Source organism: Borostomias antarcticus (assembly GCF_949987555.1).
Source record: "Borostomias antarcticus genome assembly, chromosome: 3".
Taxonomy (NCBI): domain Eukaryota; kingdom Metazoa; phylum Chordata; class Actinopteri; order Stomiiformes; family Stomiidae; genus Borostomias; species Borostomias antarcticus.
The window spans coordinates 33,292,145-33,304,712 of NC_140236.1; the positions used below are offsets into that span (position 1 = coordinate 33,292,145).

A 12,568-nucleotide genomic window follows, 5' to 3' on the forward strand; every position below is an offset into this window, starting at 1 on the left:
CTTCATACAGTACAGTGCCCGGTTCTCGAGATAATCTAGATGAAGACATACTGTATAGACAGAGATTCCTGCCTTTATAGTTAGATAACCAAAAATGTCTAGAGTATCATCAGCACAATAGCCAAAGAGAGGCTTAAAATCACAAACATTAACCAAAGTATACCATAGTACTGTGTTTTTGGATCTCAAATGATTCCTTAAAGCTGCGATCAGGCTGCCGTTGATCGTACTGCACCGTACAGTATATGAGATCAGTTGAGACACAGGCAGGGTTACTGTACACTACTGTACTGTAACCCCCAACCAGACACAGGATCTACAACAACTACAATGGCACTGCTTCAGGTGTGATATCATTTATTGCACACATTGACATAATTTAGAAGCATAAACACAGACACAGATTACAGAGCTGATGACGAGGAATGGGAGAGGAGACTAGGTAGATTAGAGAAGTGCAAGAGGTAATGGCACATGTATGACCTTCCACAGAGTTAGGAGCAGAAGATACGTGCTGACATGGTGAATGTAGTAGATCGATGGGAGGTTAATGTTAGTTAAGGCAAATGGATACACCATGTGCATAGGCAAGAATTTCCCATGAGATTCATCCAGTGAAATTGTGATTAGAAGGAGTGCCCAGCAGTTAATCCGATCTAGCCTAATCAGATTCTGTAAAGGTTGGGAACAAAGAATCAACAAATAGTTGTAAAATCTCTTACAGATCTGTAGATCTGTAACAGTGAACTGAAAGCTAATTTAATAAGGGAATTATCTCTGGCAAAGCACACCACATTGTTTGATTTCCCAAGATCAAAGAATATGGACAGTATTTTTTTTTTTTATCACCAATTGAGGCTACTTCTCATTTTCTTCAAGGCTCTTGGAAGAGCTGAACTATTCTCATATAAGTATATATCTATATCTATGGGTCTTAAAATATTGGGTAGGGCTCTGTTTTAACTCTTGGAATCATTGGGTATAATGCTAAGGGGACAAGGGTCTGCATATCCATCTATAGTGCCTTGCAAATTGGTATCTAGTCGGAGTAACTCCTTTCCCCAAGATAACATATAATACCAGTTACAGATCGTGTACACTCCTTTAATATTCATGAAAAATATATCCTTTGAAGCTGTCTTCCGAAACCAATATCTCCCAGTGCACATCACAGAAAGAAGCAAAAGTGCTCAGAGGGAAAATTACCCATCAGTCTGCCAATATCACCCACCAGTCTACCAATATTACCCACTACAGTCTACCAATATTACCCATCAGTCTGCCAATATCACCCACCACAGTCTACCAATATTACCCACCACAGTCTACCAATATTACCCACTAGTCTACCAATATTACCCACCAGTCCGCCAATATTACCCACTATAGTATACCAATATTACCCACTAGTCTGCCAATATTACCCACCACAGTCTACCAATATTACCCACTATAGTATACCAATATTACCCACTAGTCTGCCAATATTACCCACCACAGTCTACCAATATTACCCACTAGTCTGCCAATATTACCCGCCACAGTCTACCAATATTACCCACCAGTCTACCAATATTACCCACCAGTCTTCCAACATTACCCACCACAGTCTACCAATATTACCCACCACAGTCTGCCAATATTACCCACCACAGTCTACCAATATTACCCACCACAGTCTACCAATATTACCCACCACAGTCTACCAATATTACCCACCACAGTCTACCAATATTACCCACCACAGTCTACCAATATTACCCACCACAGTCTACCAATATTACCCACCACAGTCTACCAATATGACCCACCACAGTCTACCAATATTACCCACCACAGTCTACCAATATTACCCACCAGTCTACCAATATTACCCACTATAGTCTGCCAATATTACCCACCAGTCTACCAATATTACCCACCAGTCTTCCAACATTACCCACCACAGTCTACCAATATTACCCACCACAGTCTGCCAATATTACCCACCAGTCTACCAATATTACCCACCAGTCTTCCAACATTACCCACCACAGTCTACCAATATTACCCACCACAGTCTACCAATATTACCCACCACAGTCTACCAATATTACCCACCACAGTCTACCAATATTACCCACACAGTCTACCAATATTACCCACCAGTCTACCAATATTACCCACCACAGTCTACCAATATGACCCACCACAGTCTACCAATATTACCCACCAGTCTACCAATATTACCCACCAGTCTACCAATATTACCCACCAGTCTACCAATATTACCCACCACAGTCTACCAATATTACCCACCACAGTCTACCAATATTACCCACCAGTCTACCAATATTACCCACTATAGTCTACCAATATTACCCACCAGTCTACCAATATTACCCACCAGTCTACCAATATTACCCACCAGTCTACCTGTTAAGGTTGGGTGGTGGAGGTTGGACCCAAAACGCAGACGGCAGGCAGTGCTGAATCAAAAGGGGGTTTTATTCTAAAAAAATTAATTAAAAAAAATGGACAAAGTATAAACAGGAACGATGGGGAGCAACACATTGTGAGGGGAGGTGCTCAGGGTCCAGGATGGTCCAGGGGGCACAGGAGCTCAGGGGCAGGTGCGAGGGTCCAGATTGGGAGCAGGGGGCGTGTCGGGGCGGACCTGGCCCGAACCATAACACTACCATTATTACCCACCACAGTCTACCATTATTACCCACCACTGCCAATATTACCCACCACAGTCTACCAATATTACCCACTATAGTCTACCAATATTACCCACCACAGTCTACCAATATGACCCACCACAGTCTACCAATATTACCCACCAGTCTGCCAATATTACCCACCAGTCTACCAATATTACCCACCAGTCTACCAATATTACCCACCACAGTCTACCAATATTACCCACCACAGTCTACCAATATTACCCACCACAGTCTACTGTACCAATATTACCCACCACAGTCTACCAATATTACCCACCACAGTCTACTGTACCAATATGACCCCCCACAGTCTGCCAATTTTAACCAACAGTCTGCCAATATTACCCACCAGTCTACCAATATTACCCACCAGTCTACCAATATTACCCACCACAGTCTACCAATATTACCCACCACAGTCTACCAATATTACCCACCACTGCCAATATTACCCACCACAGTCTACCAATATTACCCACCAGTCTACCAATATTACCCACCACAGTCTACCAATATTACCCACCACTGCCAATATTACCCACCACAGTCTACCAATATTACCCACCACTGCCAATATTACCCACCACAGTCTACCAATATTACCCACCAGTCTACCAATATTACCCACCACAGTCTACCAATATTACCCACCACAGTCTACCAATATTACCCACCACAGTCTACCAATATTACCCACTAGTCTACCAATATTACCCACCACAGTCTACCAATATGACCCACCACAGTCTACCAATATTACCCACCACAGTCTACCAATATTACCCACCAGTCTACCAATATTACCCACCAGTCTGCCAATATTACCCACCACAGTCTGCCAATATTACCCACCACAGTCTACCAATATTACCCACCACAGTCTACCAATATTACCCACCACAGTCTACCAATATTACCCACCACAGTCTACCAATATTACCCACCACAGTCTACCAATATTACCCACCACAGTCTACCATATTACCCACCACAGTCTACCAATATTACCCACTATAGTCTACCAATATTACCCACCACAGTCTACCAACATTACCCACCAGTCTACCAATATTACCCACCACAGTCTACCATATTACCCACCACAGTCTGCCAATATTACCCACCAGTCTGCCAATATTATCCACAGTCTACCAATATTTCCCACCACAGTCTACCAATATTACCCACCAGTCTGCCAATATGACCCACAGTCTACCAATATTACCCACCACAGTCTACCAATATTACCCACCAGTCTGCCAATATTATCCACAGTCTACCAATATTTCCCACCACAGTCTACCAACATTACCCACCACAGTCTACCAATATTACCCACACAGTCTACCAATATTACCCACCACAGTCTACCAATATTACCCACCAGTCTACCAATATTACCCACCACAGTCTACCAATATTACCCACCAGTCTACCAATATTACCCACCACAGTCTACCAATATTACCCACCAGTCTGCCAATATTACCCACCACAGTCTGCCAATATTACCCACCAGTCTACCAATATTACCCACCAGTCTGCCAATATTACCCACCACAGTCTACCAATATGACCCACCACAGTCTACCAATATTACCCACCAGTCTGACAATATTACCCACCAGTCTACCAATATTACCCACCACAGTCTACCAATATTACCCCCCAGTCTACCAATATTACCCACCACAGTCTACCAATATTACCCACCAGTCTACCAATATTACCCACCACTGCCAATATTACCCACCACAGTCTACCAACATTACCCACCACAGTCTACCAATATTACCCACCACAGTCTACTGTACCAATATGACCCACCAGTCTGCCAATATTACCCACCACAGTCTACCAACATTACCCACCACAGTCTACTGTACCAATATGACCCACCAGTCTGCCAATATTACCCACCACAGTCTACTGTACCAATATGACCCACCACAGTCTGCCAATATTACCCACCAGTCTACCAATATTACCCACCATAGTCTGCCAATATTACCCACCACAGTCTGCCAATATTACCCACCAGTCTACCTGTTAAGGTTGGGTGGTGGAGGTTGGACCCAAAACGCAGACGGCAGGCAGCGCTGAATCAAAAGGGGGTTTTATAAAAAAAATAAAAAGGACAATATGGACAAAAATGGACTATAGTCAGCCAATACTGGATGAAGCAAACTAGCAAAAAAGCCCCATGAAGCAGAGATAGTGCTGCAACCCTGAAGCCAGCCAGAGAGACTACTGCTAAGACTCATCTACATTGGACTCACACAGCGTCAGGAGGAGTTGCAGCTATGCTACCGAGTTAGCTTAGTGTGTCGCCTCCATAATCTGGCTTTTACGAGAAAACGTGGTCAAACTCTCTGTCCACATTCTCAAACAGTCAGTGATAGTTCAAGCCTGAAGCCTGCAGTAGAATCCCAAAACAGGTCCACAGAGAGAATAATGCACCCACAGTAAGTAAGAGGTAAAGGACAGTGCAGAGGACAAGATGGCTTCCCCTCTCTCTGATAGCTCACGTAGCTATGGCCTAGTGGTTAGCTACGTCCCCTGGCCACACACTCAGTCTCCAACAGACACAACAGTCAGCCCATGCGTCCTGCAAAGAGAGAAACACACGTTAAGCAGCCGGCCTTCCATTGCAGCGCTAGCTAAGCTAAGCGCTAGCTAAGCTCATTGGCCTCTACTGCAACTTCACACTCATTATAATGCCGCTCTTTGCTTTAACTTAAAGATGCATTCATTAATTTTACTTTACCGGTGGCAGTAAGGGACTCGCACAAACTTGTGCAAACGAATGGCCAAAACGAATGACCAGACCCATATAAGGCACGGGGGGGGCAGAGCTAAGGGCCAGCTATTGACAACGCAGGCAGAAATGCTGGAATAACCACAGACAGGCCACCGGTAGGGATGAGTCATTGAAGTAGGATGCTATTAGGACGCTATGGCTCAGTGAAACAATCTGATAGCAGGTGGTTCTACTGTAATTAGTTTTGACACTGGGAATAAAATCAATGATTGCAGCTTTGACATAGCTTGTTCCTGTTTGAAGGTTACTGCATGGTGGACCCCTTGTTATCCCACAAGAAAGTAAACATCCGAGAGCTCTTGATACCCGTTTAAACCTACAAACAGCCAAAAGGGTTTATAGGACTGTAGTCGTCCTCCATGGAGGCGTTCTCTGCGGGTAACGTGGCGAGATGCTGTGCGGAGTGGTTGGGCTCTTAAACACGGCGATACGCTCACTAGGCTGTCAAGGGGGAAGGCTCTGGGCCCAGATGATTGCTGTGCTGCGGAGCACTCTATTAAAGCACTCTGTTACCACAAATCAACACGCAGAGAGATGGAGGGAGAGAGAGATGGAGGGAGAAAGAGGGAGATGGGGGGGGAGAGAGAGAGGGAGAGAGAGAGATAGAGGGAGAGAGGGAGTGAGAGACAGTAACATCAGGGAGAGAGAGAAAAAGGGCTGGGGGAAATAAAGTAGAGAAGGGATTGAGGCATCTTTTCTCCCATGTATTGCTGGTCTGTTGTGGACTGGAGAGAGGGGGGTGTGCAGGGGTGTGTAGGGGCGGTCAATACAAGACAGAGGAAGGGGAGGGTATAAGAATGAGGGATGGGGTGGAGGTGGAAGAGAATGCAGAAAGATGAGAGAGAGAGAGAGGGGGGAGAGAGAGAGCGGGAGAGAGAGAGATGATGAAAGAAAAAACAGTGAAAAAACAATAAACAGACCTTCACTGAATCTTGAGAGATGAGGAGAGAAAGAGATGGGGGGGGGGGGGGGTGGAGAGAGAGGGGGGGGGGGCGGAGGGAGATTGAGGGGGGGGGGGGGAGATTGAAGGGGGGGGGGGGTAGAGAGAAAGGGGGAGAGAGAGCCCTAACTATTCCGCTCATGTTAAAAAAATGAAGAAATTTCCCTTTGGGTGAATTTTGGAACTTCCAGTGGCACCTAAAATCCCTAGTGCTTTGTGTCTTTCGCCAGACTGACCTACCCTGTAATGTAACGGCTTCTGTTCACAACACAGCCTTCCTGACAGATTCACAGGGATAATAGGTCCTGACACGGGAAATTGGCTGTGCAGACTTCCTGTGAAATCCCATTCATACATGCCCCCGAACAGGTAATTCCCTAGAATTGAATGGCAACCCTTTTATGTCTGAATGGGGTTAGAGAGATGGAGAGAGGGGGGGAGAGAGAGAGAGAGAGATAGAGGGATTAAAGTGTGTTGATCTGTGCTACAGAGACCATGTCCTCCTCTGCAGGCTCATTAGTGGGCAGAAGAGGCAGGCAGAGCAGCAGGGCTGCTGGGCGCTATGGTGCACTGAAGCTCAGATGAATAGAGACCGCAGGAGAAGCACCGCCGCAAACACACTGACGAACCAGGCTTCACGGACAGGCTAGTCTGAGCTACAGTAGGCCAGCTATAAGCAGGACTATGGTGGGGGAGGTGGTGTGTGCATTACTGTATACTGTACTGTACATTTGGACAATTTGTTCTTTTAAAGCGAGATGATATGACTGCAGCAATTCAAGTAAAAGGTTAAAAGATAGGCCTAGAATTCCCAGCTCCTGAATATTCATGTTTCCATATAAAGAGGGTTTGAGCATTCGAACTCGATGATATGCAGCTTAACAGAAAAAAAAACCCCACAGCAACAAATATGATAGCAGAACCGTCTCTGGTGCTCAACCCTGTCTTTATGGGTTCTTCATCCGAGGCTGGCCACTGTATGTGACAAACAGGAACGCAAGCGCACACACACGCTCATACGCTCGCTCGCTCTCGTGCGCACACACACACACACACTCGCACACGCACACACACACACAGAAAGTTGAGCCCCTATCACTGCCCAGAGAATCGGGACCAGACACCAGCCAATGACAGTGAAAGTCAGACCTCATACAACAAGCCAAAAGTTGAAGTATGAAAACATGAAAATAATGACAATGTTTGACAGGAAACAGGATGTTTGAAAAACAAAACATAAATATAGACTTTAATACTCCACTCAGTGACCTGACACCACCCTGTTAGACTAGTTCATAACTCCACTCAAAGACCTGACACCACCCTGTTAGACCACTGTTAAAACGCCACTCAGAGACATCACACCACCGTTAGACTAGTTCATAACTCCACTCAGAGACCTCACACCACCCTGTTAGACTAGTTCATAACTCCACTCAAAGACCTGACACCACCCTGTTAGACCACTGTTAAAACGCCACTCAGAGACATCACACCACCGTTAGACTAGTTCATAACTCCACTCAAAGACCTGACACCACCCTGTTAGACTATGGCTATCTGCAAATTCAAAATCATTGCCATGCATAGCCTAACAAAATAGTTGTATTTTTATTTTATTTAAACCATTTAGAGAGGCATTGAGGTTGCCCTCATTTACAGTGACGACTAGCGATATGAATTGCCACTTCAATTAATTACACACACACCCACAGACATCATATAAATAGACTCCTAATTTGTTGTTTGTGCAAAAAGTAAACGAGACAGAGTGACACTGCTAGCTCCTGCCTGGCAGGAGCCCACTTTAGTGCTCCACACACACAGGAGCCCACTTTAGTGCTCCACACACACACACACACACACACACACACACACACACACACACACACACACACACACACACACACACACACACACACACACACACACACACACACACACACACACACACACACACACACACACACACACACACACACACACACACACACACACACACACACACACACACACACACACACGACAATCAATCCCACTGCTGCGTCAGAAATGGACAGGCCTGTAGTAATCACTCAACTCAACATCACTCAAAGGCCTGTTATCTTCACTACACAGAGAGAAATTATCTTGGTGTGTCTGTCTTCACTATGAAGAAAGAAAAGGTCTGTTTGTGTGTCTGTGTGTCTGTCTGTCTGTGTGTGTGTCTGTCTGTCTGTCTGTGTGTCTGTCTGTCTGTCTGTGTGTCTGTCTGTGTGTCTGTGTGTCTGTCTGTGTGTCTGTCTGTCTGTCTGTCTGTCTGTCTGTCTGTCTGTCTGTCTGTCTGTCTCTGTCTCTTCCTACGTTAAATGCAATTATTGTTAGTCGCTTTGGATAAAAGCGTCTGCTAAATGACTGTAATGTAATGTAATGTAATGTTGGTCTGTCTGTCTGTCTGATCTTCACTATACAGAGAGAAATGGTCTGGGTGTCTGTCTGCCTGTAGTCTTGCGATATACCAGGCTTTCGACATCTGGAGACATCCACATTGAAAATCGTCACTAGACCAGTGCCAAAAACTAACCAACCAATCAGAGCCACTGCCTACATCTCCAATAGGGTGAAAGACCCGCCTTACCGGAAAGTAATGTCCACCAAACAAACTGGAGTGGAGAAACAGAACAAAACATTTGCTAGGCTGCCATCTGCCCTCTAGTATATCGTGGTACAAAATAGCGTTTATAAAACCGAATCGGAAGTGGTTTTAATTTTCAAGAGTTTATGGTAGAACACCTATTTGAAAGTGAGCTGATTATTCATTTCTCAGAGTCGGCAATAATATCTAGAAAAAAACATAATGCCTGGAAGCGACCAAGCTCCAGAGTGACTACGGTGAAGACAGTAGAGGAAAAATATTCTATTGGAACTTTACAGCCCGTGCCTGAGAGAGGGGGGCAGAGGGCTCGAGGGAGAGAGAATGGAGGGATAGAGAGAGGGGGACAGAGGGAGAGAGAGATGGAGGGATAGAGAGAGGGAGAGAGAGATGGAGGGATAGAGAGAGGGGGACAGAGGGCTCGAGGGAGAGAGAGATGGAGGGATAGTCAGTCGTTGCTAATGCAATAGCACTTATCAATGTGAGTGATCCTGTCTGGAATTGGGCTGGACTGGGGGGAATCACAAACGTGTCTGTCTTGCATACACCCCCCCCCCCCCACACACACACACACACGCACACACGCACACCACGCACACGTCTTACATACATGGTATTTGGATGACGACACCCAAAATAGGAGCTGGCAGCATTGAGAGCAGAAGATAAGGTCTGGAAACACGGGATGGTTCTGATATGAGCAGGCGAGGTGGACCCAGAGCAACAGAGCACAGCCCTGACGGAGGCTGATAGCAGTGTTGACCCCTTAAGGCTCACTGGGAATTCACCACACATCTGTTTAGTCAGTCTGCATATCAGTCTGTTTCATAGTCAGTCTGTCAGTTCTGTTTCATAGTCAGTCAGTCAGTCAGTCAGTCAGTCAGTCAGTCAGTCAGTCAGTCAGTCAGTCAGTCAGTCAGTCAGTTCTGTGTCAGTCTGCCTATCACACCAACGTTCAGAACATTGAAGATGAAACGCCACCTTGACAGGAAATGAGAGGAGACAGACCCACCTTTGACCTCCTCCAGCTCTTCCTCGTTCTGCTCTTCTGTCAGTTGGCTGGGAGGCCGGTATGGAGGGGGCAGTCTCGAGGGGGGCGGGGCTCCTCCCAGAGCAGCTTTCTGCATCGGGACACACACACACACACAGACAGACAGACAGCATCACATTTAGAGGACATCCTTACTGTATGTCTCACAATCCATCGAGTTGACAAACCAAACTCCCTCCGATTCAAGAGAGTTGAGGGGTGTCAGCTACTTATGCCGCGACTAACTGAACCAGGTGTATTAGAGCTATTACTAGTGTGTGTGTGTGTGTGTGTGTGTGTGTGTGTGTGTGTGTGTGTGTGTGTGTGTGCGTGTGTGTGTATATGCTTGTGTACTGTATCTGTGCATGTGTGTATGCGAGCGTGTGTGTCTGTGTGCGTGTGTGTCTGTGTGCGTGTGTGTATGTGCGTGGGGGTAGTTGAGAGAGTAGTGACACCTCAGACCATGGCAGGGTCAGATTTTTAATTAATTTACGTTTTGGCTAATTTTAACATAAAATACACCAGCCAATAAAAATACTGCTCTGAATAGAACCCCACCCAAAGTTGTAAGGAGCTGCAGCTTTGCCCCAAATTAGTGAGGCTCCCCTGATACAAACACTGAACTATTACCTCACACCAGCCCTGATACAAACACTGAACTATTACCTCACCCCAGCCCTGATACAAACACTGAACTATTACCTCACACCAGCCCTGATACAAACACTGAACTATTACCTCACACCAGCCCTGATACAAACACTGAACTATTACCTCACACCAGCCCTGATACAAACACTGAACTATTACCTCACACCAGCCCTGATACAAACACTGAACTATTACCTCACACCAGCCCTGATACAAACACTGAACTATTACCTCACACCAGCCCTGATACAAACACTGAACTATTACCTCACACCAGCCCTGATACAAACCCTGGACTATTACCTCACACCAGCCCTGATACAAATACTGAACTATTACCTCACACCAGCCCTGACACAAACACTGGACTATTACCTCAAACCAGCCCTGACACAAACACTGAACTATTACCTCACACCAGCCCTGATACAAACACTGAACTATTACCTCACACTAGCCCTGACACAAACACTGAACTATTACCTCACACCAGCCCCGATACAAACACTGAACTATTACCTCACACCAGCCCTGATACAAACACTGAACTATTACCTCACACCAGCCCTGATACAAATACTGGACTATTACCTCACACCAGCCCTGACACAAACACTGAACTATTACCTCACACCAGCCCTGATACAAACACTGAACCACTTCCTCACACCAGCCCTGACACAAACACTGAACTATTACCTCACACCAGCCCTGACACAAACACTGGACTATTACCTCAAACCAGCCCTGATACAAACACTGAACTATTACCTCACCCTAACCCTGATACAAACACTGAACTATTACCTCACCCTAGCCCTGATACAAACACTGAACTATTACCTCACACTAGCCCTGACACAAACACTGGACTATTACCTCACACCAGCCCTGATACAAACACTGAACTATTACCTCCACCTAGCCCTGATACAAACACTGAGCTATTACCTCACACCAGCCCTGATACAAACACTGAACTATTACCTCACACTAGCCCTGACACAAACACTGAACTATTACCTCACCCTAGCCCTGATACAAACACTGAACTATTACCTCACCCTAGCCCTGATACAAACACTGAACTATTACCTCACACTAGCCCTGATACAAACACTGAACTATTACCTCACACCAGCCCTGATACAAACACTGAACTATTACCTCACACCAGCCCTGATACAAACACTGGATTATTACCTCACACCAGCCCTGATACAAATACTGAACTACCTCACACCAGCCCTGATACAAATACTGAACTATTACCTCACCCCAGCCCTGATACAAACACTGGACTATTACCTCACACCAGCCCTGATACAAATACTGAACTATTACCTCACCCCAGCCCTGATACAAACACTTGACTATTACCTCACACCAGCCCTGATACAAACACTTGACTATTACCTCACCCCAGCCTACTCTAGAATTATTTTGCCGTTGCTCAGCTTTGCCCAACATTAGTGCGTTCTATTGTCCACCCAATAGTAGTAGCCAGTTAGCTTGCAAACAATAGCCAAACCAAGCTAGCACTTAGACGGGACTTACAAAACACAACGTCAGCTATGGGGGGGGGGGGGGAGACGGGCATATAATGGACTAAATTGCCATTTACTGATTGCTACAACGGCTATCAGAACTAGCAGATTAAAGTTGATTGGATGGGCTAAGCTGGAGAGATGTACAGTATTTAGTTGAGGTACACAGTGCTCCAATGGGTTTCAAAACTAGTTAATATATTGATAATATATATTGCATGAAAGCTCACCCTTGAGAA

General features: G+C 45.6%; 1 protein-coding gene across 4 annotated transcripts in view; it reads right to left on the reverse strand.

Annotated features, from left to right (window-relative positions):
* Window positions 1–12,568, reverse strand: part of patj (PATJ crumbs cell polarity complex component) — a 157,312-nt gene that overhangs the window by 74,727 nt on the left and 70,017 nt on the right. For all 4 annotated transcript variants that reach the window (XM_084461680.1, XM_084461679.1, XM_084461678.1 and 1 more), the window contains one exon: window positions 10,114–10,222. In XM_084461680.1, the coding sequence (XP_084317806.1) occupies window positions 10,114–10,222 (109 nt within the window). The remainder of the gene's footprint in view (window positions 1–10,113; window positions 10,223–12,568) is intronic.